This window comes from Nyctibius grandis, chromosome 5, assembly GCF_013368605.1.
Source record: "Nyctibius grandis isolate bNycGra1 chromosome 5, bNycGra1.pri, whole genome shotgun sequence".
Taxonomy (NCBI): Eukaryota; Metazoa; Chordata; class Aves; order Nyctibiiformes; family Nyctibiidae; genus Nyctibius; species Nyctibius grandis.
In genome coordinates this window covers 41,479,271-41,503,178 of record NC_090662.1, presented here as the reverse complement: position 1 = coordinate 41,503,178, position 23,908 = coordinate 41,479,271, and the positions used below count along the sequence as shown (strand labels likewise).

Sequence of the window (23,908 nt, the reverse complement as noted above, 5' to 3'; positions counted from 1 at the left end):
CATGCAGGCAGCCGAGGGCTGTTAGCTAGAAGGACACCAGACTCTGGGGAAGGCAAGGCTGAAGGGGACAGAGGTGGGGAAGTGCATCCTTGGAGAAAAGAATGGAAGAAGGGAGGTATCCCAGTTTCATTGTGATTTTGTTTCAGTTTGTGGCCAGCGATGGTGATCAGGGCCATTAGCAGCTAAATGCAGGGCAGCTGACCTAGGCTGGCCCATAGATGTGTTATATAGCATTAACAATCAAGCTCACTATAAAAGGAAGGGCTTGCTGAGGAAGAGGTGGGGTTGTTTTGTTGGGGTGTTTGTTTGTTTGTTTTGGGGGTTTTTTTTCTTTCTTTTTTCCTCCCTCTCCCCCTCCCTCCCTCCCTCCCTCCCTCCTTCTCTCTTCTTGCTTCTGTTTTTCTTATTGCTAGTGATTGGTATGCCTGGAACAATCTGCTGTGACTTTGTAGCTAAGTATCCTTTTGTGTTGTCATTTATATTGGTTTCTTTATTTTATTAAATCTGTTTAATTTTAACCCATGAGTCTCCCTCTTTTTTCCAATTGCCTTCCTTGGTTGGGGAAGGGACATTGGGTGAGAGAAAAACTGTTATTGTTTAGCCCTGGGTGTGGGCTAAACAAAGACAAGAGGGGGAAGGGCAGAATTAGAACATTATACTCCTGAATACTCTATAACTCTTTAGCACTCTACAATGATGCCTTTTCATTTACTTTTCAATGAAATGAAGTAACTTTTTGAAGTTACTTTCCATAGTCATTGATTCTTATTTAATCACATGCCTTTGTCTTTTCTGATGAAAGACATTAAATGTTTTGCATGTGGAATTGCTTCAATTTTCTCTATGAAAGTACTTTATATATTCAAGTATTGCAGGACAAGCTCACACATGAACATAGCAGGCTCTGAAACATCTAAACTCTGCATTCCTGAAATGCAGCCTATCCTTCATTAAGGAAAAGCTCAAGGTCTTTTAAAGAACATGGAAAATTCATGTGTGCATACAGTTACAGGGGGTGTATTCATTTATATGTCTTTCATATATTTAAAATGTATTTGTAGAATAGGCCTAATATGTAGAATGTGCTTGTTTTGAAATATGTGAAATGAATACTGTCAGTATTCATTTTCAAGATTTTCTAGTGGACGTTTCCTATTGTTCAAGCAGTGCAGGAGGAATGCATTTGTTGCCATTTTGCAAAATACAAAATAATTTCCCAGTGAATGTTATTTATTTGCACTGTTTTCCTTAAATTTTCTGGCATGGAGAGAAGCATGTCAACAGCTCATGTAGAGCATGCAAATAAAATTTATTTTCACCAGTGTGATTATGTGCTCTTGGTATTTCAGCAGTCTATGGAGAAACATCCTGTATATTCATGCACTGACTTCGGAAAGTTATCATTCTTATTGGCTTCTAGCTGTTCAATGACATTATATACCTATCCACAAACAAATTGTAACCACTTTGGGCTTATAATTCATCATTCATTAGAACTTCAATACAACCTTCTTGGTTTTTTTTTCTCGGGGACCAGACAAGATTTGCAAATTTGGCAAATAGGAACAAAATAGCCTGAAAGAAACTGTACTACAGTATGCAAATCAAACCTCCAGAACTAAAATTCTAGCAACAACTGTTTTCCAAGATATTTTACATATAGATCTTATTTTCTAATTGATTTTATTTTGTTACGTATTTCAATAGTTAGACTGCTTTCTACAGAATTTCAGGGCATCTGTGTTTCCTTTGCTATTTGTAATAGGACTCCAAAGTGGCCAGAAGTCCAAGGTGAATCCATCTTCATCTCATCTTGAAAGAGAACATCCAAATGCACCAAAATAGCTCTTAGCTTTTAAATGTAGCATTTTGTTTGAACAGGAACTACAGCTGTAAACTTTTTTCCAAATAGCAAGCTGTTGGCTAAGACAAAATGTTGGTACAGGGCTTTGTAAACAGTTTCCCTGTTTTGCCTGCCAAGTGCATTTTTGCAATGTGAGATTTTTCCTTCAGGCCTGCTCTCAGTCTAGCAGAGACCTCCTGGGCTGTAAGAAATCTCACAAAACCTCCTTTGGACCCTAGAAGAAGTTGTTCCCTTATTAACCTCTAAGGCCTGGAACCCCCAGGGACTTGCTTCCTCAGCCCACAAAGTTTTGGTGGGACAGCAAGCTCAGTCCTTGCTGGCTCCCCCACGTCCCCCATACCCGTGTGCCCTTAAAGCCTCCCCTCCTGCAGGTACTTCTTTGCCTTTAGGAAAGGGGAAACACGTCTCCCTGCAAAAGGAGCAGCACGCACTGAAACCAATGCTCTGCTGGCAGGACACGGTGAGCAGAAGCCTTCCTTGCCACCCAACCACACCATGTTAAAGGGAGACGCCATCACTATGAGCAGAGTAAATCAAGTGCCATCCATCACACCATGAAGCAAGCACAGTAGTATGTTCATGGCATGAAAGCAGTCAGAATTACACATATAATAAACAGGAATTTACTTTTTGCCAGCTGCCTTTTATTCAAAACCAGAATTCACAACTGGTATAAACTACCCCAAAGCAAATATGATGCACATAGCAAAGAAAAAGATGGAGTGAGATGTACTGTGAACTGTTACCATATTGAACGTGCTTTATCATAGTAGACTGTTTACTTTTTTCCTTTTTGTGCGGTTACAGTTCCTGTGTGAATTAGCAATTGCAACCAGTGCTTTTACAGCAGCACCTTAAAGATTCATTGTTTGAGTCACAGTAAAGCAAATCCAAGAACTTCAGCTTGGCAAAGCCTCCAAAAATTTATAGTGAGTTTGTGTGCTCTGTTTTTTAAACATGGGCAGCAATATCCTTTGGAAACCTTCTATATTTAAATGCAGACAGTGATTATTTACTCACTGACCACAAATGCTCCATGAATGTCTAGGTACAGTAGCTGGTGTGCAGGAGTTGGACTGAGATGCTCGTATTTGAAAACTGATGTCCAAATATCATTGGTAGAGGTCCACTGGGGAGAGGCAGTGGAGACAGAGTAATCCCTTATGTGCAGGGCATGCTTTTCTGTAGGTTTTGATCCTGTGTGCAACAAATCTGTGCTACAAATCACTGTCATATGGTCCTGGCAGTAGCTGCTACTGCAAGGGGCAGTCTCTTCCCTCACAGACCTGGACTAGGTTTGGTATCCTCAGCACTTGCCCAGTTCAGTGAGGGCTAGACACAGCCAGCAATCGCAGGGAAGTGCTCAGCCTCCTACAGTAACAGCATTACTGTTATCTCTGTTAACAGTAACTTCCACTGATTCCCTCTTTTTTTTTTCTCTCTCAGGAGTGTGAGGAATCTCTAGATCTTCTCTTTTCAGATTCTGAAGAAGCACCTCGGACTCTCACTGGGCTGGAAGGAACAAGAAGGTGACACTTAGGTAGAGCAGGATCCTCCTTGCCCCTTTGAATTTCCTTTTTTGAAGCTAAGAGCATGGCAGGGGCAGGGAGTGCTCACAAGAGCACAAACACAGGTCTGAGTTACCTGTATTGTACTGTAGCAAGTGCCCTGATAGCATAATCTGCAATAATACTCAACATAATTTGAGTTAAAATCCTCCTGTGCAAGTAAATGGCATGCACTACCTCTGTGCCTTGGGAGGTGTCTTGGAAGATGTTACAGACCTTGCCAGGCCAGTTTTAACTAATAATTCAGTTTGAAAGCAATGACCCGACCAGCTACAGGCTGCGGCAGTGCCGGGAGATGGGTCAGGAATGACAGTGTTGTGCCCCAGCCTGGACCTCTGCCTGCTGGGACCTGCCTGCTCAAGGCATGGCCCTTTGGACAGATGGTAAGAAGAAAGCCAGCAGTGGGTGAAAGGCTGGCAGAAGTGCTCCCCTAGAAGATCGTCTCCCTCAGGAGCCTTGAATGGTGAAGTGTAACACTGGATTTCTTTCAGAGGCCTCAGAGGCTATATATAGTTCTAGTAAATCTGAACTGGGGTATTTTCCCCCAGAAAACAGCCAATGTAAATATCCATTACAAGCCATTGGGAGTAGATTGAAACGTTGCATTTGAATTGCTTGTAATAGATAATTTGTTGATCTACACAAAAGGTTAGCTGCAATTTGTGAGCTGGTTCAATTAGATTTTATTTAATGAGAGTTTAATGCATTATAAAACTGCAGACCCCCTTGTTTGTGCAGTTTCAACTTCTTTCCTTCATTGTTGAGATATTACCATCACACTGTTTTGGTGTCTATAATCTGCTCTATGGGTCACAAATGTGCATCAAAAGGTTTTTTTTTTGTGTCAGCCTTTGTTGTTACAAAGGCTTTGAGAGAGTTTGTGGTATTTTTGTACAGGAGCCTTGTAGGAGAGAAAGCAATGAATAGGCTGGAAAACAAAAAGCTCTTTCCCAAGCAGCATAATATTGTGATACTCTCAAGTTGTATCACACCGAAAAGTACTAGCTAGGGAGTTTTATTAAAATATTATTTGATATCAATCTGCTTATTATAAGAGAGAAGATTCAAAGTGACGTGTTTGCATTGGCTGCCACAGAGGTGCCATTTTCTGACAGGCATATATTACTCAATTAGTATCCTGCATTTCTTCATTTTCTAGACCAACCCTTAAGGTTTCCAGCACCGAAGACTCTCTTCAGCAGCAGGCTGGGTAGCCTCCTCCTGCTCTTTCTCCAAGGGAACTGGGACCACCTGGCTCCTTCCAGGACTAGGAGTCCATTGAGACACGGTCAAGTAGTTCCCCAACAGTTCAAGTTTCTCAAAAATATGCTGCTATTTTAATGTTAGTGGTATTTGTTGGTGGTATTTTTTCCCTAAACATTTAGACTGTGTCATGGTAACAGCTACTTTTAGTTCTAAATGTGTTTTCCCATCCTTCATTTCAAAAAAGTGACAAGAGTTTCAGTTTATTCCCTTTAAATGTAAAATTCACTGTTTTTAACTGTTAGTAACTGTAAACAGTTATACCAGTAGCTTGTGAACTGCTTTGGATTTCCTATGCAAATGTAAATTACTATATTGATTGCTAAAAAAGATGTTTATGATAACAATTGTTCATATTAATTACGAAGAGGCACCTAAATGTTCAAGAGAGAAGCAAATGTACATTAAGTACAATATGTGTTATAAGCTTTTTAGCAGGAGGTGACAACAAGAGGGGAAGCAACAAAATTAGCATTCCCAGTACATTTTTAAAAATCAAGAGGTAAGCTAAAAATAATCATATCATAAATGGGTAACGGGGAATCAGTGGTCCAGTTTTTTCTGTCCAGTTAACTTTTATAGGTTTGCATGGGTGCAAACCCAATTGAATAATTGAATGTACAAATTCTTTATGTTAACAGTTGAACATTTTATTGTCCAAGGCAGGGGTAAAGAAAAGAACATTTAAGACCCGTTAACAAATGTACTGTGATTAATTGTTGCTATAATTACTACATTTGAATAGTGCTGAAAGTAGAATGAAGTGGATTCAAAACCAGATACTTCCCAAGTACAATTGGATGATTACTTACTTTGGTCAAATTAAGAAAAGACTTCATTCTGCTATAGACAGAATTAACAATTATAAATATTAAGATGACTTAAAAGGCTTAATTCTGCCAACATGCTTTTCAGAGTGGTCTGATCCACATGTAAATTACAGTCAACCAAATTTAAGGAAAATAGTGCATGCATGTCTTTTGCCTATATAAGCAAAACACAGGATCTTCATGTTTTTTGTTAAAAAATAAACTCCCTACTCATGTTCTGACTACCAGCTGATGCTTAGAAATCTTAGTTCAACTTGCATGTACCTATAAAGGAATGGGACAATTTACAAATATAAAATGGTGCAATTAATTCATTTTATAGAGGAAATAAATATTTTTGTGACCTTTTTTTTCACTTTCGAAGTCTGAAAAAAAAAGAGCGGTACTACCTAGTAATATGGAGACTTCACAATTAAGTTGAAACATGCTGCTAGTTTTAGCTCTGAAGTGGTACTGCTTTATGCAGGATGGTTAAGGCAGAATATGTACTAGTATATAGTCTGAGAACAAAAGGTTGTGTAAATGGATTGTGTTTATTATCAAGAAAATACACCTTACCATGTTCCAAAGGAGAAACATACATAGACACAGAAGACATAGATATTTCACGTTAGTTTATTCTATACCACTCCTTTCTTTTTTTTTTTTTTAAAGTAAGATTATGAATCTCTAAATGTCACTGCAGGCGTTGCTTCACACAGAACCTGCTGGATTGCCTGAGCCAGGAAAGCTCTTTTCACTCCGTTGGTGGAACTAACCATATCATTAAAGTTATGGTTTGTCGTACATCCTCTTCTGGATCGGGGCTGTTAGTATTGGATAATAGTAGTAATTAATACTAAATAGTATGTCATCTTTATAGAAAATTCATGATAAAATACTTATCTATTATAGCTCTTTAATCATAATGTTCTTTGAATGTTTTGAACAATTTATGTAAGTCTTTGTTTTTATAAAGTGTAATTGAAGGGTTTCTTCCTTGTCTGGTGCAAGGGTTACAAACATATTCTGTAAGATCATCACATTATCTCAAATACCTTTAAGAAAAGCTTCTGTCTGATCAGCTCAATGTTCTGTATATTGTAGGAGATGCAGAGAATAGTATAATTCACATAAATTTGCATTAATGATACTGAATTTCCTTAAAAGACCAAATTTAATCAGCATTTCAAAAAATGAAAAAATGTGACCAACATTTTTCTGATAGACACCCTAGCTGAGCATCAGCTTTATGGCTGCTTGTTAAAGTAGGTAGAAAATAAACACCTTTTCTTTAAGATTTGGAGTAAAACTTGAAAATTGTAAATGCATCTAGGCAGACGACGTCCCATTCTCAAAAGGCACTTGGAGCACATCTACATTGCTGTGTGCTTTCATGTTCCAACTCACCTGCTTCTGCTGGCACAATGTCAAGTCTTTCACAGCCCTAGTGCAAAGCCTGCTCATAGCTTTTGAGGGCTATTCCTCCCTCATGCTATAGTTACAAAGAGTTGGTGTTAGGGATGCTGGGGCATGTAGTGTCTGAAAACTTGCATCCATTTTAGGAAATATTTCTTCGATTATTGTGTAAAACTGAGTCCATCTTTTCTGTCCCTGTAAAGTGTCAATGGCTTTAACTCAGCTCTAGCCTTACTTGAGGCACTCCTGAGACTGCATGGTGGACGTGTTCCTTCCCTCCGTCTCACTGCTATTCATTCCAGCTGCCCTCTATGCTGGCCAAGAGCTCATACAATAGGCAGATGTTCTGTGGGATGCTGGATCCTGCTCAGATTAGTTCTTCAGGTGTAAGGTGCATTCAGGAGGGGTAGGATCATATCAGCATGGAGACCTGAGGTGGCTCCAGATCTCCCATCCCGGGGGGCAGATACACTTCCTGAGCTTGCCCTAAGCCTCAAGGAATGGGACACTTATGCCCTGCAGTTGCCCTGTAGAGCTGGTTACCCTCTGCAGCAGGATGCCCTACTATTTTTTTTAACATTTGTTACTAAAAGTGCTAAAATGCATCTAAAAAAATCAACTGTTGCTATACTGCTTATGTCTCATCTATGAACTTTTTGATCTGATGTTTAGCAATGTGACAAATAACTTTCAAGATAAGGCACCTTTTTAATAAAAGGAACATAAAGAAAGAGAAAATAAAAGAGCAGCGTGCAGGGAAGATAATGCTGCATAGAGTGCATCTCTGGTCAGCCCAGTGCTCAGTTTTGGCAAGACTGGCATCCCTTTTTTAATGAAATCACATCACATTTTAATGTGACTCGTACACATTTATGTAACCCTCAGCAGGAATACTGCAGTGTTGGGCATGCATTGGTGACTGGTCAGAACCAGTTCTGACAAGGATCAGAACTTACCATTCCTTCCTCTCAGATGGCACAGGCAAATACTGTGGAACCACCAAGAACAAGGTGGTAGGCTCAAGCATTTTCCATCTATTCAGAATGATATCGAAGTTTCCAGGGCTTGAATGACCATAAATGTGTAGAAGTTGTAATATCTTATTATTATCAAAGTTATTTTAATAGGTCGTTTTGGATTCTTATTTGCAGGAGATACTCTCCTTGCCACTTTCTAAAGCTCTTTTTAATAACAAACATGTATAAGAGTATGGATAGCATCAGTCACTGAGAAAAAAAACCCAGAGTTTGAAGATCTTAAAGCTGAGGCATCTCTTGTAACTTAGAGGTAATTGTTGGTACAAATCTGCAGTTACTGAGAAACATTCCAGTCCTTCAGAACTGAACCCTCAGCTCCACCATCTGCGTACTTCTCCTACCTAGCTTTAGGCAATACATAAGAAGAGAAAAAAAAAAATCTCTTCTTTAGAACACTCACAGAATAAAACCTTTCCTTGGGAATTTTATACTTCTTTTGCTTTTGATTAATTCTAGGGTGTTATTATACATGCTTCAGATGACCGCCATGCTGTTAAGAAGAAAGGGTGCCTCCTTGAAAATTAAGATTCAATTAATTTAAAATTCTCTGGGAGAAAAAGCTGTAGACAGAAAAGAACTGGCAGGAAGTTTATATGCTGTCGGTGTGATATATTCACCATAAAGTGCACATCAAAATCAGGTGACCGCTTTCTTCCATTACTAGCACTGGGATATGCAGAAGCAGTTCAGTGTAAAACAGCTCATGTGAGTAAGAGAATGCAATTAAAGTAACTTGAGCCAGGCACCCGTGCAAGCTTTTCCTGTAGCACAGAAATGGGGAATTACAGAGTGTCATTGCCTGAAAGGATTTATTTGTGAAGTCTTGCATAAGGCAGAGAGAAGCATACATATTCCACTCAGTGATGCAAATATTGTCAGCTATTTAATATGTAGCATGCTTATTCCTGAGAAGACAGCAATATTTAGAAAAAAATAGGACATATCCCTCATTTTGAAATACATTTCTGGAGCAAATCCAAACCAGCAGCTGGGATTTTATGACTCCTGCAGGACCCTGAGAAATCCCACGTTCAGTTCTAAGGAATTTTTACTCACATTCAAAGCGATGGCACTGTAAAAAAAATAGCTAGAAAATGGCTTATTGTGGACTGAAGAGTAGGGCAATCTACTACCTTATTCCTCTGACCTGCAATTTTGCAGAACTCCAGTGCTGGCAAAAAATGGGCTGGAGGATCAGAACTACAATGTTAAGGCTTAATGTTTGTATTTTTTTCATTGATAATGGAAAGCCTAGGAGTAAAAGCTGGACATCAGAGGTAGCAGGTAAGATTTAGGATGTGGACAACACAAAATCATCTGAAGTTTTATTTCATTCTGTAGCACTTTAAAGCCCAAGTTTCTTTTAAGAAATGGCAGAGGTTAGGAGAGTAAGTGCCAAAGTGATTTTTTTAAAAGCAGCTATATGGCTTATAAACCACTTCATTGCCTTGAAACCTGTTTCCTGTCTGTGTATCCTCCAGCAACACTTGGGACAGTTTTCAGCAACTGCTCCTTGTGCAGGTGCCTGCTGGGCTGAGCAGCCACAGAGTCTTGTCCCTCTCCCTTTCCTCTAAACCTGCCTCGGGCAGTGCAGTTGCTCTGCCTGCACAGCCCTAAGGCATGTTCTGGAAGCTTTGCCCTGCAAGCAAAGTATCTGCCTAGAAATCTTTATTTTAGAATGCTTAGAAATTCTCCTGCACACTCACATTTTTCTTTAAAAATATCAGTAAAAAACCCCTCAACATTATTTAAGTAAAGGGACTATGAAAGCAGGGAGAATATTAGCATAAGCATGTGTCTTCTTGAAGAAAGGACACAAGACTGTGGTGCAAAGACACAGGAAATCCAAATTTAGTGCCCCCAATAATGAAAAAAAATATCAGTGGTCACACGATTCAAACCTGACATAAACCCAGTTTGACACTTCTAACTTGGTAAAATGGTTTTGGTTTGTTATCGTCGTGCCATTGGATTTTGTTCTAGATCAGGTATCACCTGCCCTCTCGCAGGCAGCAAGAGTTGCCAGCAAAAGCAATTCCTTATTGTATACTCTTAATTCAGCAGAAAGCCAGGATATGCCCACTCCTCATTTGGGTCACCCTGGTACCGCTCAGTGACCCCGCCACGCGTGACTGCAGCATTCCCGATGACGGGACCACGGCCCAAGCGCAATCCAGGAAAAGCCAGTAGCTGCAGCTCTCATCAACGGGATTTTAATCAAGGGGTTTTCGTGACTATCAAGACACACATTCTGCTTTACACGCTGGCACAAAGTCAGCGCAGAAAAATGCTGTGTCAGGAAACTGTCGCTATGTTTACAGAAGAAATTAAATCCAGGAAACCCTTCAAATCTTTATCTGAATTAAGGGTTCACATGTAGTTGTTTGACCATGTAAAATTATGTAATTTCTATAAATATGAGGAAATGAGAGACAATACAAAAATAATCACAAAATAACTTAGGCAGAATGAAGCTCATATAGCAGTCCACCCCCAGAAGTGCCTTGAGGGAAAAAAAAAAGTTTCACTTATATTACTATCATTATTTTAAAATAACATTCAAACCTGCCACTTTTAATTTTTCTAGTGTTTTCTTTCTGTAAAACATAAAAGGAATATTTAATTGCCGCAGCATTAGTCTCCTGTTAGGACATGGCTGTGTCAGAAACAATTTTCGTGCTGAGATTCGAGTTCTTTTGGTCAAAAGGTCGTAAGGAATTGTCTGTAATAACGACAGAAATCCGATCTGTCACAACCGGGTCTTGGACTCTTTATGGTGCAAATTCGGGTTTATTTGATGCAGGGGCTGTCAGTGCCGTTCCTTGGGAGCTTGCCTGGGTTTTAACTCTCCATTTCCCAGCTCTCGCACGCGTGGGCGCGGGCAAACTTGCCCATCTGGAGGAGTGAAGGGGAGGGGACGAGCCCATTTTAACGCTGCATCCGTGAAGCGGGAGCCGCCGGCCGAGGCGAAGGGCAGGGTGGGACGGTCGCACACGGCAGCAAACGCCCTGCCCCGCATTTCGCGCGCCCGGAGGGGCCGAAACTCGGATCCTTCCCCGCGTGAGGAGGCGGCGGCCCCGGGACGCGCATTTTACGCCCCCCGGGCCGTGCCCGCCGCCGTTACGACGCGTGTCACAGCCGCACCCACAGCCCCCCACTCCCCTCTCCGCCCGCGGCGGGGGCGCGGCGGGGCGCGGCTCCCCGCGGCCTGGCCCGCATCTGACTGCCGAACGGAGGCGGCCTCGTCCCGCCCCGTCCCGTCCCGCCCCGCCTGCGCGGGGCCGGGCGGGGGCCGCCCGCGGTCCCTCCATTGTGCGGCCGGCGGCTCGGGCGGTCCCACCTGCCGGCGGCGGGGAGGGCCGGGGCTGGGCGCCCCTCCGCGCCTCCCCCTCCCGCCCACCCCCCTCCTGTCCCCGGCTGAACGGGGGCCAGCCCGCCCCGCGCCCTCCCTCCCGTCCCCCTAGCTGGCGGAGCTCCACCGCCTCCCCTCCCCCGTCCTCCCTCCCTCCCAGCGTGCGGCCACCGCCCCTCCGCCGACTTCTCCCCGAGCGCGGGTCGCCGCCGCCTCGCCCTGCCATGAGCCGTCCCCCGCCGCCGCGCTGAGCGTGGATCGCGGAGCCATGCCGGGCTGGAAGAAGAACATCCCCATCTGCCTACAAGCCGAGCCGGAGCGAGGTGAGCGCGGAGCACCGGGGGCGGCAGCCACCGGCAGGCAAGCAAGGAATGAGGGCGGGCGGGGGGCTGCCGCGCCGCTGGTGTCCCCGTCCCCCGCCAGCCATCCCGGGGGCACGGCGGCAGCCGCCCGGCGGGGGGACGGGCGGGCGGCCCCGCTCCTTCCATCTTGCTCCGCCGCCGCGGCAGGAGCGGGGGGCGGCGGCGGCAGGAGGCCGGCTCCCGGGGGCCGGGCCGGGGGAACACACCGGGCCGCGCCGCCGCCGTGCCGGCGGCAACTAACTTTTCTCCGCGGTGCCGCCGCCCGCGCTCCCCCGGGCCGGGCTCCTAAAGCCAGGGGGGTGTGAGCCGGGGGGGGGGGTGCGCGCGCCGAAGTGACTTCGCGAAACTTACCTGCGTGGGGCTCTGCCCCCCGGGCCGCCACTCGAGGCGGCGGGGGTCGCGGCTGGACCCGTCGTGTCCCGCCCGGGGGGTGCCGGCACGGCGGAGCCGCGAACGGCCGCTGCGAACCGGCAGCGATCGCGCCTTGGCGCCGAGCAGTGCCCGGGGGAGCGGCCCAGCCATCGGCCGAGGAGTGGCCTCGGGTCCCTAAACCCCGGCGTAGGGGTCGGTACTGGCGGAAGGTCGGTAGCTTCGGGACACTGTGCAGAATAAACGGTCTGTTTATTCTAATAAAAAGGTAACTTTGCCTTTTCCTCAGAGAGGGCTTCTGTCAGGGGCGGTTGGCACCTCACCGCTCCGTCCTCAGCCTGGGAGTCAAAGAGAAAAAGGCTCGTACGCCGTTTACACTTGGGAACTTTCAGGTGTGCCTGTCATCTTATAGATTAGATTTACAGGTCCTTAATTCCGTGGTAGTCCTGAAGTAGGACGTTTGGTTTTGGTTGCCGCTGTATTGGAGAGAGAGCTGTACTGCTAGGGACAAAAATTCACCGAGGATTAAAGAGGAGGAGGTTTTGTTTGCTGTGTGGAAGAAGTGCTGTTGTACCCTTGCGTTGGAGGTCTGTTGCAGAACTGCTGCCCTGCTTCTGGCTGGTAAATCCTGTCCCTAATGGGAAGTTCATCTTAAATATATGACGTCATAAAAATAGTCGCTGAAATGGGAGCAGGTATTTCAACTGTGAGAAGCTAGATTTTTAGTCTTTCCTCTTAGTAAATACCATCATTGCTAAAATAGGTGGTCATATTTCTTCACGTCAGGAATATGTGTAGCTGAGGAATCGCAGAAACAGGATGGACGATGGTTGTCGGAATACATCAGATGCTTTTATAGATGCGGAAACTTGAGAAAGGGTCTAATCTGGCTATGTCAGAAACCGGAAAGATTTTTCTCATTTCATTCTGCATAAAGGTTGTGTGGTGAGCTGTAGCATTCGGGCTTGCCTTTATTCAAAGTAAACAATGGTAGTGGTTTTGCTCTGATGGGTTTAATGGCAGTTAGAATACTGATTTGTTAACAGTTCTTGTTTATTCGTATTTTCTATTTAATCTTGTTCATCTTCATTATGAAGCTAGATAGATTTATATGTTAGTAGTCTTATCACCGATGATTTATTTTCTTTATTGTATTTCCACTGCGTAAATAAAAAAGCTCTTCCGTGCCTAAAGTGAATGATTACCTTCTAAAGAATGTTTTGTTGTCTGTCGCTCAAGTTTAGCTAGTAATTTAGCAGGATTCCGGTTACTGGAACTTTTCTGCTTTGGACTCGGAAAAAAATTAAATGGTCAAAATAGTTAATCAGTGTTGAATTTAATAGTCCTTGAGTATGAAGAATAGATGAAATAAAGCTTTCAAACTAGCCAGAAAAATGGCCAGTGCAGTAATGAAATGAAGGTGCATCTTTAGCTAATGCAGAGTTTAGTATGGCATTGAGTTAAAAGGCAATTACAGATAAAGTTAAAATCTGTTTCAAAGCCAGTTGTGCTAACATCCCCCTCTGCCGTTTCTAGAAAATATTTCCATTCAGTTACTCCACAGAACATTTTATGTAAGTTGTGCTAACAGAAGACTTTGGTAAATGTAAATGCTGTTATTTTAAACTAACATTGTAGCCAGTAATTTTCTATGATTTAGATATGGAGTAATATTGTATGTGAAATGTTTAGTAATATAAATTGTATTTATGTCATATATACAAGTATACTCATATACAGGATAGAAAATATCCATTTATCCATCCATCCCAAATGCATGTCTATATTGGATAATAATATTTATATAGAATACAAGAATAAGAAACATTTATTGCGTGTGTTTTTTTCTTGTATTTTATGTACCTGTAACCTGATTGCGTAAACCAGTGTTTTCTTCTCGTGAGAGGAGCTAGTCTTTATTCAACCCCACAAACGCCAGCAGGACTGACTTAATAGTGATTTTGCCGTATAACAGCACAAAACTGCTCAGTTAATTTGGTGCTGAAGTGTCTTAGTGGTGGATGCTCTCAAAGCAGACTATAAAAATGAAGAAAAAAACCCCCAACCCAAACCAGAAAAAAAAAACCCAACCACAAACCAAACAAAACCTCAGGAAAAAAGTGAGTAGCTAAATAATCCCGGTTCATCTGTGGCTTCCTGCTGGCTTTCCCCTTCAGTCTTAGTTCATTGTATCCACAGCCTGTACACCCCTTCTCTGTCATAATAAAGAGTTAACTGTGCAGCTTTAATTTCAAGTATAGTTGTAGCAGGAGGTTTGAACTGGAGAGGAAGAGGTCACTGGAGGTGCTGGGAAAACTGGGAAGGAAAGGATTTCCCTAAGGTGAGCCACAAGTGGTTTGTACAGGCTGTCTTTCCTCAGGCTTTCCCCCCTCAAACCTCACAGGTTTCGTTTTTGCCTCTCCTTGGGAGCTCTGCGTCCTATGTGTGCACCTGTATAGAGCTGATCAGGCCCCTACGTCCTCAGCTTTGGAAAGGAGAGAAGCTGTGGGCACTAAGACATGAGGCTTGAGAGGTGTGTGGATTTGTTGGGATGTGGAGGCTGCGTGGAAGTCTTGCTGTATCCCTGAGGCAGAGTAAAAGGTTCACTGGGTGCTGATACTCCTGTCTCCATCCAAACCAATGAAGCATTGCTTAGGGGAGCACTTCAAATGCTGTTGCATCTCCGCTGAAGCTCAGTTCTAGTATGTCAGGAACTGGATGGTGGTGTTACCGTGGCGGCATGTTTCTGGTGTGAGGACTCAACTCAAAAAAACTATCTGTGGAGCTTCGTTGTTTTGATGTGAGGAACTGTCAGGATATTGCAGTCATATCATTGTGTAGACATGCTGGGTTTGCTCCAAGTAGGGTTATTTTAATGTATCAGTATCCTTGTTCACCCCTTTCTTGCTTCAGAGCCCTCTTTCCATGTTCAATGCGAACCTCAAAAAGTCCTTAGCTCAGCCTGTCTTTGTTGTTCCTACAAGTCATGTGCTGAAATAGAGGTTATCCAAAAACTCAACAAAACCAGAATTTTGCTAATGGAAATTGGCTGGTCTTACTGAAAAGAAGTAGCAGAAATGTGGTCGATGCTGTTGGCTGACCTTGGCAATAATTGATACCCTGAGTGAAGGAGAATAACCTGGGTTAATGTTTCAAGCATCAGAGTGCGTGTGTGTACGTAGGGTTTAGCATTTGTGAGAGTGCTTTGTGGAGAAGTTTCTCTTCCAAGGGGTGGCAATCAGGAGTATTTCAACAAGTATTTTTAGATGTCTTCACTGTGGAAATTGTGGGATGCCTACATCAGCTGAAAAAATCATATTGTGCCGTTTTTTAGAGGCTAAAACTGTATTTAAAATATGAAGTAGATAGCTGCTTTTTTGTGCATACTGCAGCACAGTTACTGGGTTTCTACTGCCTGCTCTGTAGTCGAGCAGTACTCTGCAGTGGCTGTGCCGCTTCTGGCTTCCACTGCCACGATTATCGCAAGGAGTCCTCTCCATTAGAGGACAGGAATTGTGCTTTGTGTTGAGTAAAAGAACTGTAATGTACTCCGGATGCAGTAAACCCTATCATTTAAAAAATTACATGTGAACACTTACCAGTATAAGACAGTGTCATTAAAATTCAGGGCACACTTCCCCCCTCCCCAGTTTTCCGCCTAAGACGCTAAATCAAATCTTGTTATAAACCGCCTAAAACACTCTTTGAGGTGACATCTGAACAAATACTTTGAGAAGAAAGATGTTCCTGAAATTAATTTTGTTCAATATCCCTTTGAATCAAGTTAAATGAAAGCGTTTTATGGAACTCGTGTTTCAACTTTATAGCTGATCAGGTTTGACAGGAGTACAGAAAATACTATTTGTATATCGTGTATGCTCACTATGGGACTGCTTGAGATCCCTTAATGTACATGGTTATTAATTTTAAGAATGCATCTAAATATACTTTGGTCTTGATTTTTTTTTTAAAGTATTATGCCTTTCACAGTTGTTCTGCCTTTATGCTTAATACGGTAGTCCAGTTATATCGAGGAAGAAGGAAAGACTACGTTTTTATTTTTTGCTCTTCCGTCTGTCTTCATAGTTCTTGGTGCTCAGGGAAATTCGGTAAACTTTACAAAGCATTTTAAAGGAAACATTAGGAAATGTTTTAAAACCCAGGACTGAAAATAAAAAAATATGCAAGTATTTTGTGAATCCTGCCTCAAATACAAAACCTAGCATGTTCTCATGGATGATGTTCTGACAACAAGCATCTGTCCCTGAGGTTACTGCTGCGTGAGCTTGTCTGCTTATCTTAAGATGGAAGAGAATCAATTTCTCAGATAAGGGAGAGGTATGGACCTGTTATTGAACTTAATCGTGTTATTGTGGGTTAGCAATTTACATCTGATCAAATGAGGGCACTTTAACAGGGGATATGCTTCATACTCTTGCCAGGTGCATGTTAAAAAATTAGCTTATATTTTCAACACAGAAGGCTGAGAGTGACTGTTCATTGTATTTTAAGTTCTGGCCTAATAAGGCAAGAGGAATCTCTTCCTTCTTGAGCTTAAGTGAGTCCTCAGAAACTGAAGAAAGTGAGAGCTGGAGACCTAGTGCTTGTATTTAGCTTGCTGATTTGGAAACTTTGGGATGTTGAGAACGTTTGGGATTGGAAACCTTGTGCAAGGGCTTTCTGTCTGTCTTTATCCGTTTTCTCACATGCCTCCTGAAAACTTTAAGTATAAACCGGATGGCAGAAAACCTTTTGTGAGGAGAGTATGTGCTTACAGTGGCAGCCTTAAGAATCAGGACTGGATGTTGGGGGTGAACATTTGGAGAGGTCCTTGGGAGATCATCTCTACCCCAATGAAGGCATTGCCTAGACTTAGTGTGGAGTCCAGACAGGTATCTAGTGATGAACAATTGGGACATTTGGTCAATTATGCTATGCAAAGCATGCTGTAGTTGCTTATGTTTAAGGTGAAAAAGTCATGAATAACAGTGGTAAGGACAAAAATGGAAGAAATCATCACCACATCTTGGCTGCCGACGTAAGAAGCTGGGGTAACCAGCTGCCTTCCGGTCCTCCAGTAGCATCTGAAACTGTAGATAAATCTCAAATTGGAAAACACTAATAATAAAAGGTACATTAATAACAAAATACTAATTACAAATGGTATGTATTTTGTCCTCGTCAGGGCTTCTGCCTCTTTTCACCTCCGTCTGACTGAACTGTGTCTTGGGCAGTTGGTCTTTCTCCATTTGCTAAACTGAATGCTGGTGAAGACAATTTGCCAGGTGGGATAAGATGACACTCTAGAGATGGTTTTCATCAGCATGCAAAGGACACAGGCGCTGTGTCATTTTTTTCATTCTTTCTCTTAAAACCAGCTGGGACTGGGAGGGCCCTAACACAGGGATGGGAAGGAGGCAACAATTGCTCCCTAGTGCCCTTTTAGCATGAAGGGAACTGAGAATAAGCAAAAAGCAGCTACATCTCTTGTGATCCGCACAGCCAAGTTAACAGCATTTTATGACCTGCAGCATTAAAAGAATTTGATAAATGTTGCAGAATCATCATGAAGATAAAATCTTCACTGGTTGCTGGGAGATAATAGTCTACTGTGTCTGGGTCATAACCAAGTTTTTTTCCCATAGAGAAAGAAAATGTGAGATACTGGGTGCAAATAAGTGATTTCTGTTTTGGTTTTTTTTTTTTTTTCAGAGATAAAACATTTTTTTTTGCTAATGCTGGTCAAAAATGGAGTTAGATTTGCCAGAAATAAGTGATGACATTGATATGGCAGCAAACACTCTAGCTTCCCTCAAAGAACAGCAACATGTAGAATTTGAAGCACTAACAATATTTGCTGCTGACAGGCACGGTTGCTTTTGCGGGTATCTGGGAGCCGTGAAGGGTGTAAGCTCTAAACACAAGTTCATGATTGGAGTTGCCTGTGCGCTGAAACATTAGAGACAGGCATAACCTGAAACACAGAAGCTTCAGTGTTAGATCTTCAGTAATTTAGATGTAGACAACTTTTATTGAATCTCAGCACATATCGATGTCCTTACTATGGGTTGTTTTTTGTATGACTCAAAATCACCTGTGCTGCCGCTGCTCAAGGTTCTCCATGAAGAGCTGTCAAGACCGTGTAGCGCTCAAGTGGCTGCAGTAGGCAAGGCTTGATGGTACACCTCCACATTGCTCGTGTCTGAGCCCTGTTTAGTCATGCTGGTGCTTATGAAGAAGGGTGCACCAAGTCAGCAGTTGTCTGTAAGGGTCTTATGATTGTGGCTGTGAAATTCTGTGTTGTTTGAATGTTTTTCCTAAGTCATTTGAATTTATGCACGTTGAAATGTCATGGTTCCATCCATCCTGACTTATGCAAAAACAGAGTAACAAGATGTGTCAGCATCCTACGTGGGTGGGGACAAGGTGATCACCTGCTCAGCATTTCAGTCTGGCAAGATGGTCATGATACCCTATAAAATTCAGGGTAAAATAGTAACATTTATGTTGGATACAAGTAATCTTGATTACTGTATCACCCTATTGGTTCTTCTTTCCTTCCTCTTCTTGCTGGCACAGGCTGTGCTGGGTGGCTGGGCAGCACAAACCCTTGGTGTGTCCTGTGGTACGGGGTGGTCAGGCTTTATGGTTCTGAATGAGGCTGGTGGTCTAATGTGTTTTTAAATAGTCATTATCAGTGCTAATTCTGCTTTTCACTGTTTCTGCATCGCAAGTTAGAAGCAATGTTCTTTGCTTACTGTTGAAATATTTTAAAGAGAACGCGTGAAGGAAAAAAACAGGTAAGCAAGAGGCTGACAACTTTGATACTGATACGTGTTTCATATGGAATTTTGTTGTCTTCTCTCTTTGGAAATTACTACAGGAATCGAGAAAGACAGGCGTGACTGACACAGTCTCGATCTTTCTTGTGCCTTATTTCATTTCTTGTTATCAGTGAAAATCACCACTGAGAAGGTTTTGCTACTGTGCAGGGAAAGCTGCAGAGAATACTTTTAATAGTTACCGTCCTCTTGACATACTGGAATCCCACAGACGTTTAGGGACTTCCACAGTTGTCTCACTAAAGTTTAACTCTTTTTTTTTTTTTTCTTTTTTTTCCTCAAGATAATTCCTTTATTCCCTGAGATATAGTTAAAGACAGAAATATAATGATGACAGTTTAAAAATAACTGTCAATGAAACTTACTCGTATTTTTTTTTACCAGTGGGATGAGACTGAATTTTTAATGTTACCATTTTGTGCGGTGCTAATTGAACAGTGTGTAACTGAATACAAACATTTCCTTATTGGCAGACAGTATTTTGAACATTGTAAAGTATTGCCAGAACGTGTCCTCCCACTAACTATCTTTCCTAAGAAGGCAGGCGCTACAGATCATGCTTATTTTTGTTTAGTGAGCCACATTGTGTAGTGCAGCACTTTCTTCCTGAAGCAGTTTCAGGGTAGGTGAGTGTACAGTGAGACGTGATCTCTCTATCCCACAATGTAAAGTGAATTAAAATCGACACATTTACATTTAACAAAGTGAAGAATATCATATTGGTGACTGGAGCATGTGTTTAACTGAGCCAGGTCTGAGACGATTCCTCATGTTTCAAGCTTTTTGTTTCTGTGGATATCAGTTAGCAAGATACAGAAGTGATGCCAGCTTTTCTACAGTTGCCTGCAATGGAGGTCAGGTGTTCCACAGTCCAACGCTTGTCTGTCAGTTTAGCTTCTCCTACAGTGGGACAGTATTTGTGAGACCAATTTTTTCAGGCAAACAAATGAAGAACAATAACTGGTACTTTTTTGGGGGGCGGGGGGGGGTAGTAATGGCTAACATTGTGCCAAATCCTTTAATAGTGGTCAAAAATGTCTGTGGGATAAATAGGTAGGAAGACAGAAGTTGCATTGGGTCCCTGGGGTAGTAACTACCAGTGGTTCAGAGCAATGATGTTTAGGAGGTCTTCTTGAAAGGGGTTATTAAAATAGGAGTAACACACCTGTGGACTATTTGGATTATATTATTCTTTTCTATTTGGATTATCATCTCTGTGAACCAGATACCATGTCCTTTGTACTGCAATTGCAAAGAGCTTCCCCTGCTCCTTCTGTCTTTTGCCATCATTGCCAGCTCCTGGTCACTAAAGATCAGCAATGAGCTGGTGCTCACAGGTGCCACCTCTCACCTGGGAAGCTTTTTTTGGCTTCTGAGTGAAGCCAGGATAGTTCCAACAAGTGAGTTGCATCAAGCTCCCTGCTATACTCTGTATTCTCAAAATCTCTCTAAAGCATTGGTAATTGGCAGGGTTTTGTCCTCGCTTGTACTCACGATTCTCATGGCAGGGTTGGGACCTGACTCTGAGATGAGGCTGTTGTGGAATAAACACACCGTTTTACTACTCTGAGAAAAATTTAATTTCAGTGGCATTTTCAGTGAAGTATTTGGGTTGGTTTTGTGTTAGGAATGGATTATTTACACAGCAGCTGGGCAGAAAGTAGAGCAGTAGTCACACAGAAAATACTCTGGGGAGTGAAATTCACAGCCTGGTAAATGGATGCAACTCTGCTGGATTGTGGAGGTTAATTCACTTGTGCCAGCAAATTTACTGAGCCCTTGTAGCTGTTAGTGGAGGCTGTTTCTTAGTCCAAGGTCTCTTCTGAAAAGTCAGAGAAAATTATTGCCTAAAAATATATTGCATCCTTCCCATATATCTACCAGTTTTATTCTTCCTTATTTTTAAGTTTTCTGGTGTTTTTGTAAATATCGTAATGTTTTTGAATGTGGTGAGAAAATTTGAGCCTGAGCATTTTCAACGTACCTGATATATTTGATAAAACTTCCTATTTTGTGAGGAATATAACTGTAAATTACTTGACCTTGTTTTGTAATACTCACCTTTCCCAAACCAACCAAACAGTATATAAGATGTAGGCTTTAAGTAAACTGTTGTAAAAGGTTCTATGTACATCATGATTTGGCAGGACCAAGGAAATGCATCTCCTCTCTTAGAGAAATGTATTTTGAAATTATAATTTGTGGTGCTTTTAATTTCACCTCTTAATAGGACTGTTTGCAAAATGTGCAGGAGCCAGATAAACTTGCAGGATTTGCATGTCAAAAGTGAAGCAGTTGATTAAATGCTTTCAGCTGGAGTGCGGGCATCTGTATGGAGAGAGGGGAGAAAGAATGAAATCAATAATGTAGAAGGATAATTCAGTAGCTTTATACTTGTAGCTCTTATGAGTCAATACCTGAGTTAATTCAGGAACGTTATTAGTAGCAAAAAAACCCCAAACACCTCCCTCACACCTCAAGCACAAAGTGTTAAAACGTGGCTGGTGGTTTTTGTGTGTTTGTATTTGCTTATTGAACACACACATCTTGTAACTTAAATTTCATATTGTCTGGATTTGAATATTACAAGGCTTCAGTATTCCCAAGTTTTCCTGTCATTACTACTGCTGACAAAAATGGTGCACTAACTCTGGCTTTTCTTACAATCTTTATTTCCTGTGTCTGTCTTGAGTGTACTAACCCTAAAGTTTTTGAAGTTTCCTATCTGCCTATGGTGTTGCTTTCACATGTCCACAGATTCAGGCATGTACTGGTACCTGTGTTTGTGTGTTTGCTTAAAACCCCCCAAAATCATGAATATTATGTTTTGTATTAGTTCATCATTCTGCTTAGAGACATTTTAGGTGTGTTCACTGCTATTTGTTTAAATACTTAGCGTGAACTAATTCTTGCTTTTCAGAACACTTTAATATGAAAAGTGTGGAAGACCCTCAGCCTGCAAAGAGCTGTGCTTTACTTGGGGAGCATAAGATTTGCTTGGGAACACTGCACTGAGAATAGTTTTTGCTGGCTTCTGAGATAAAGGAGCCGAGACCAGTTCACAGGGCTCTTTGAGGCATGTAACAAGTAAACATGTGTTGAAGGTCAGTTCTGAACACAGAGCTGAAAACAGGAATGATTGTTGATGTTTTGAGCCCAGGACACTGTGGGCTCTTCGCAGGATGGGTGATGAGTGCTTAGCGTGTGAATGTTGATGTTATCTTGAACTGCCTAGTCTGGCTCCTGCATTGCAGCAGTTAAATAGAGTAGTAGCATAACAATAAAAAGCCTTAGGCCTTTCGGCTTCAGGCCCTTGCATCCTCGATCTCAGAGTCTGTGCCTTCCTTGCCGCCCGCCGCAGAAAAGAGCCTTAATTTTCAGATTACTTGCCCTCTGTCATTAGATATAAATTTTTCAAACCAAAGAAAAGATGATTCAGCTGCTGTCTTTATGTTCTATTTTCTGCTTTCGTCAAAGATCAGGGTAGTAGGTAAGCAGTGTCTGAAGCTATATTGCTATACATATGTTTCTTTTTTGTAAAGTAATTGAAATAATTTTGAAAAACACAACCTCTGAGAATTTTATGATGACTTCCTTGGATAGGTGACTTAAGTATATGAAACGTCCTTGTAGTTGAATTATGGAGTTCCAGGTGATCTTGTCTTAATACTTTGCTTTTCCCAGCTTATAATATATATCAGGCTAATTTTGACATTTCTTTCCTCTTCCATCACTCCTTGCTTTTTTTCTGATCTTACCAGGGTTGGCAGTATTTTTTTTGGACCCTTTTTTTTGTAACTAGGCATGTTTGATTTCTTTCTCTAACTGCAAAGAAATAAGTCAGCATAAAAAGAAAAAAATAACATGATGGGCCTGTTCATTGACACTGAAGAACTCTGGTGTTTAGGCTGATACTCTGAAGGAACATATTGAAAAGTAGCCTTTAATTGACTTGTATCAAGTGTTGCTTATTATTTCCTTAGTGCTGATTGCCTGTAATAATTACATAAAGTGTCTTTTTGTAATTTGTACTGTTTTGCTTTCAATTATTAAAATGAAAATTCAGTATGTTTATGTGAAGCTTCTAAATGTCCTAATTACAAATGCTGGATTTTATGCAGTTATGTGAAGGCATTGTAATTTTCTGGGGGGTTTATACTGAGTTGTAGATTATTCCTACACGATTAGCATACTCGGAGTTGTAGTTATACGCATTTAAGGGTTTGCAAAGTTAAAGGTAAGCATTTTCATGGTATTTAAAAATGTACTTTTTGTCGTATGCTGTAGTAGTAAAGTAAAATACACAGGGAGCACAAGTGAAGATCTGTTCCTGGAACTGTTCTGAAGTCAGGGTCTATGACAGTATTCTTTAAACAGAAAATCTTTGAGCTTATCGTAATGAATCTGGGTATTCAAGTTCAAATACATAAATTCTCTTATTTGCGTGGGGATTCCAGTCAGTAATCAAATTTTACCATTTTACCTCAATCAATAGCACACTAAGGATTAAAAGAAAAGCAAACTTGTCATGAAATGATAATATGTCAGAGATCTGTTTATCAGCAGAATGTGCATGTGAAAGGCTTGAACCAGCAAACCGTCCTGCATGGAGTCCTAATCCAGCAAAGTATTTAAAAACATACACATGCTTTTCTGGATCAGATCATGACACTCAGTAAATTGTTAGGCTCTAGGTATATGAATGGATAATGCACATGGTGCAAGTTCATTTGATGCTAATCTTAAAAAGATCTCTAAGCCAAGGCCACTGAAACCTTTGCTGCTTATGTGTACGGATACTTGAGAATGTATAATCCTTTTGAAGTCAATGTACTTAAATTTAGGCTTATAACTTATATGCTTAAGTGGATCAAAAGATAATTCTAAAAAGAAACTGTTTATTTTCTTTAATTAAAGATCATTCTTGTGATATTTGCTAATATCTGTTTTGTGGGGGAAAGAGAAAGCCAGTAAAAGGGATTTAAAATACCATAAATTTTCTTCCTCTCTTTTTATTAAAAGC

General features: G+C 41.7%; 1 protein-coding gene across 1 annotated transcript in view; it reads left to right on the top strand.

Annotated features, from left to right (window-relative positions):
- The first annotated feature begins 11,580 nt into the window (after positions 1-11,580).
- Positions 11,581-23,908, top strand: part of GRIP1 (glutamate receptor interacting protein 1) — a 369,469-nt gene continuing 357,141 nt past the window's right edge. Inside the window, exon 1 of the mRNA XM_068401733.1 lies at positions 11,581-11,635. Coding sequence (XP_068257834.1) covers positions 11,581-11,635 — 55 coding nt within the window. The remainder of the gene's footprint in view (positions 11,636-23,908) is intronic.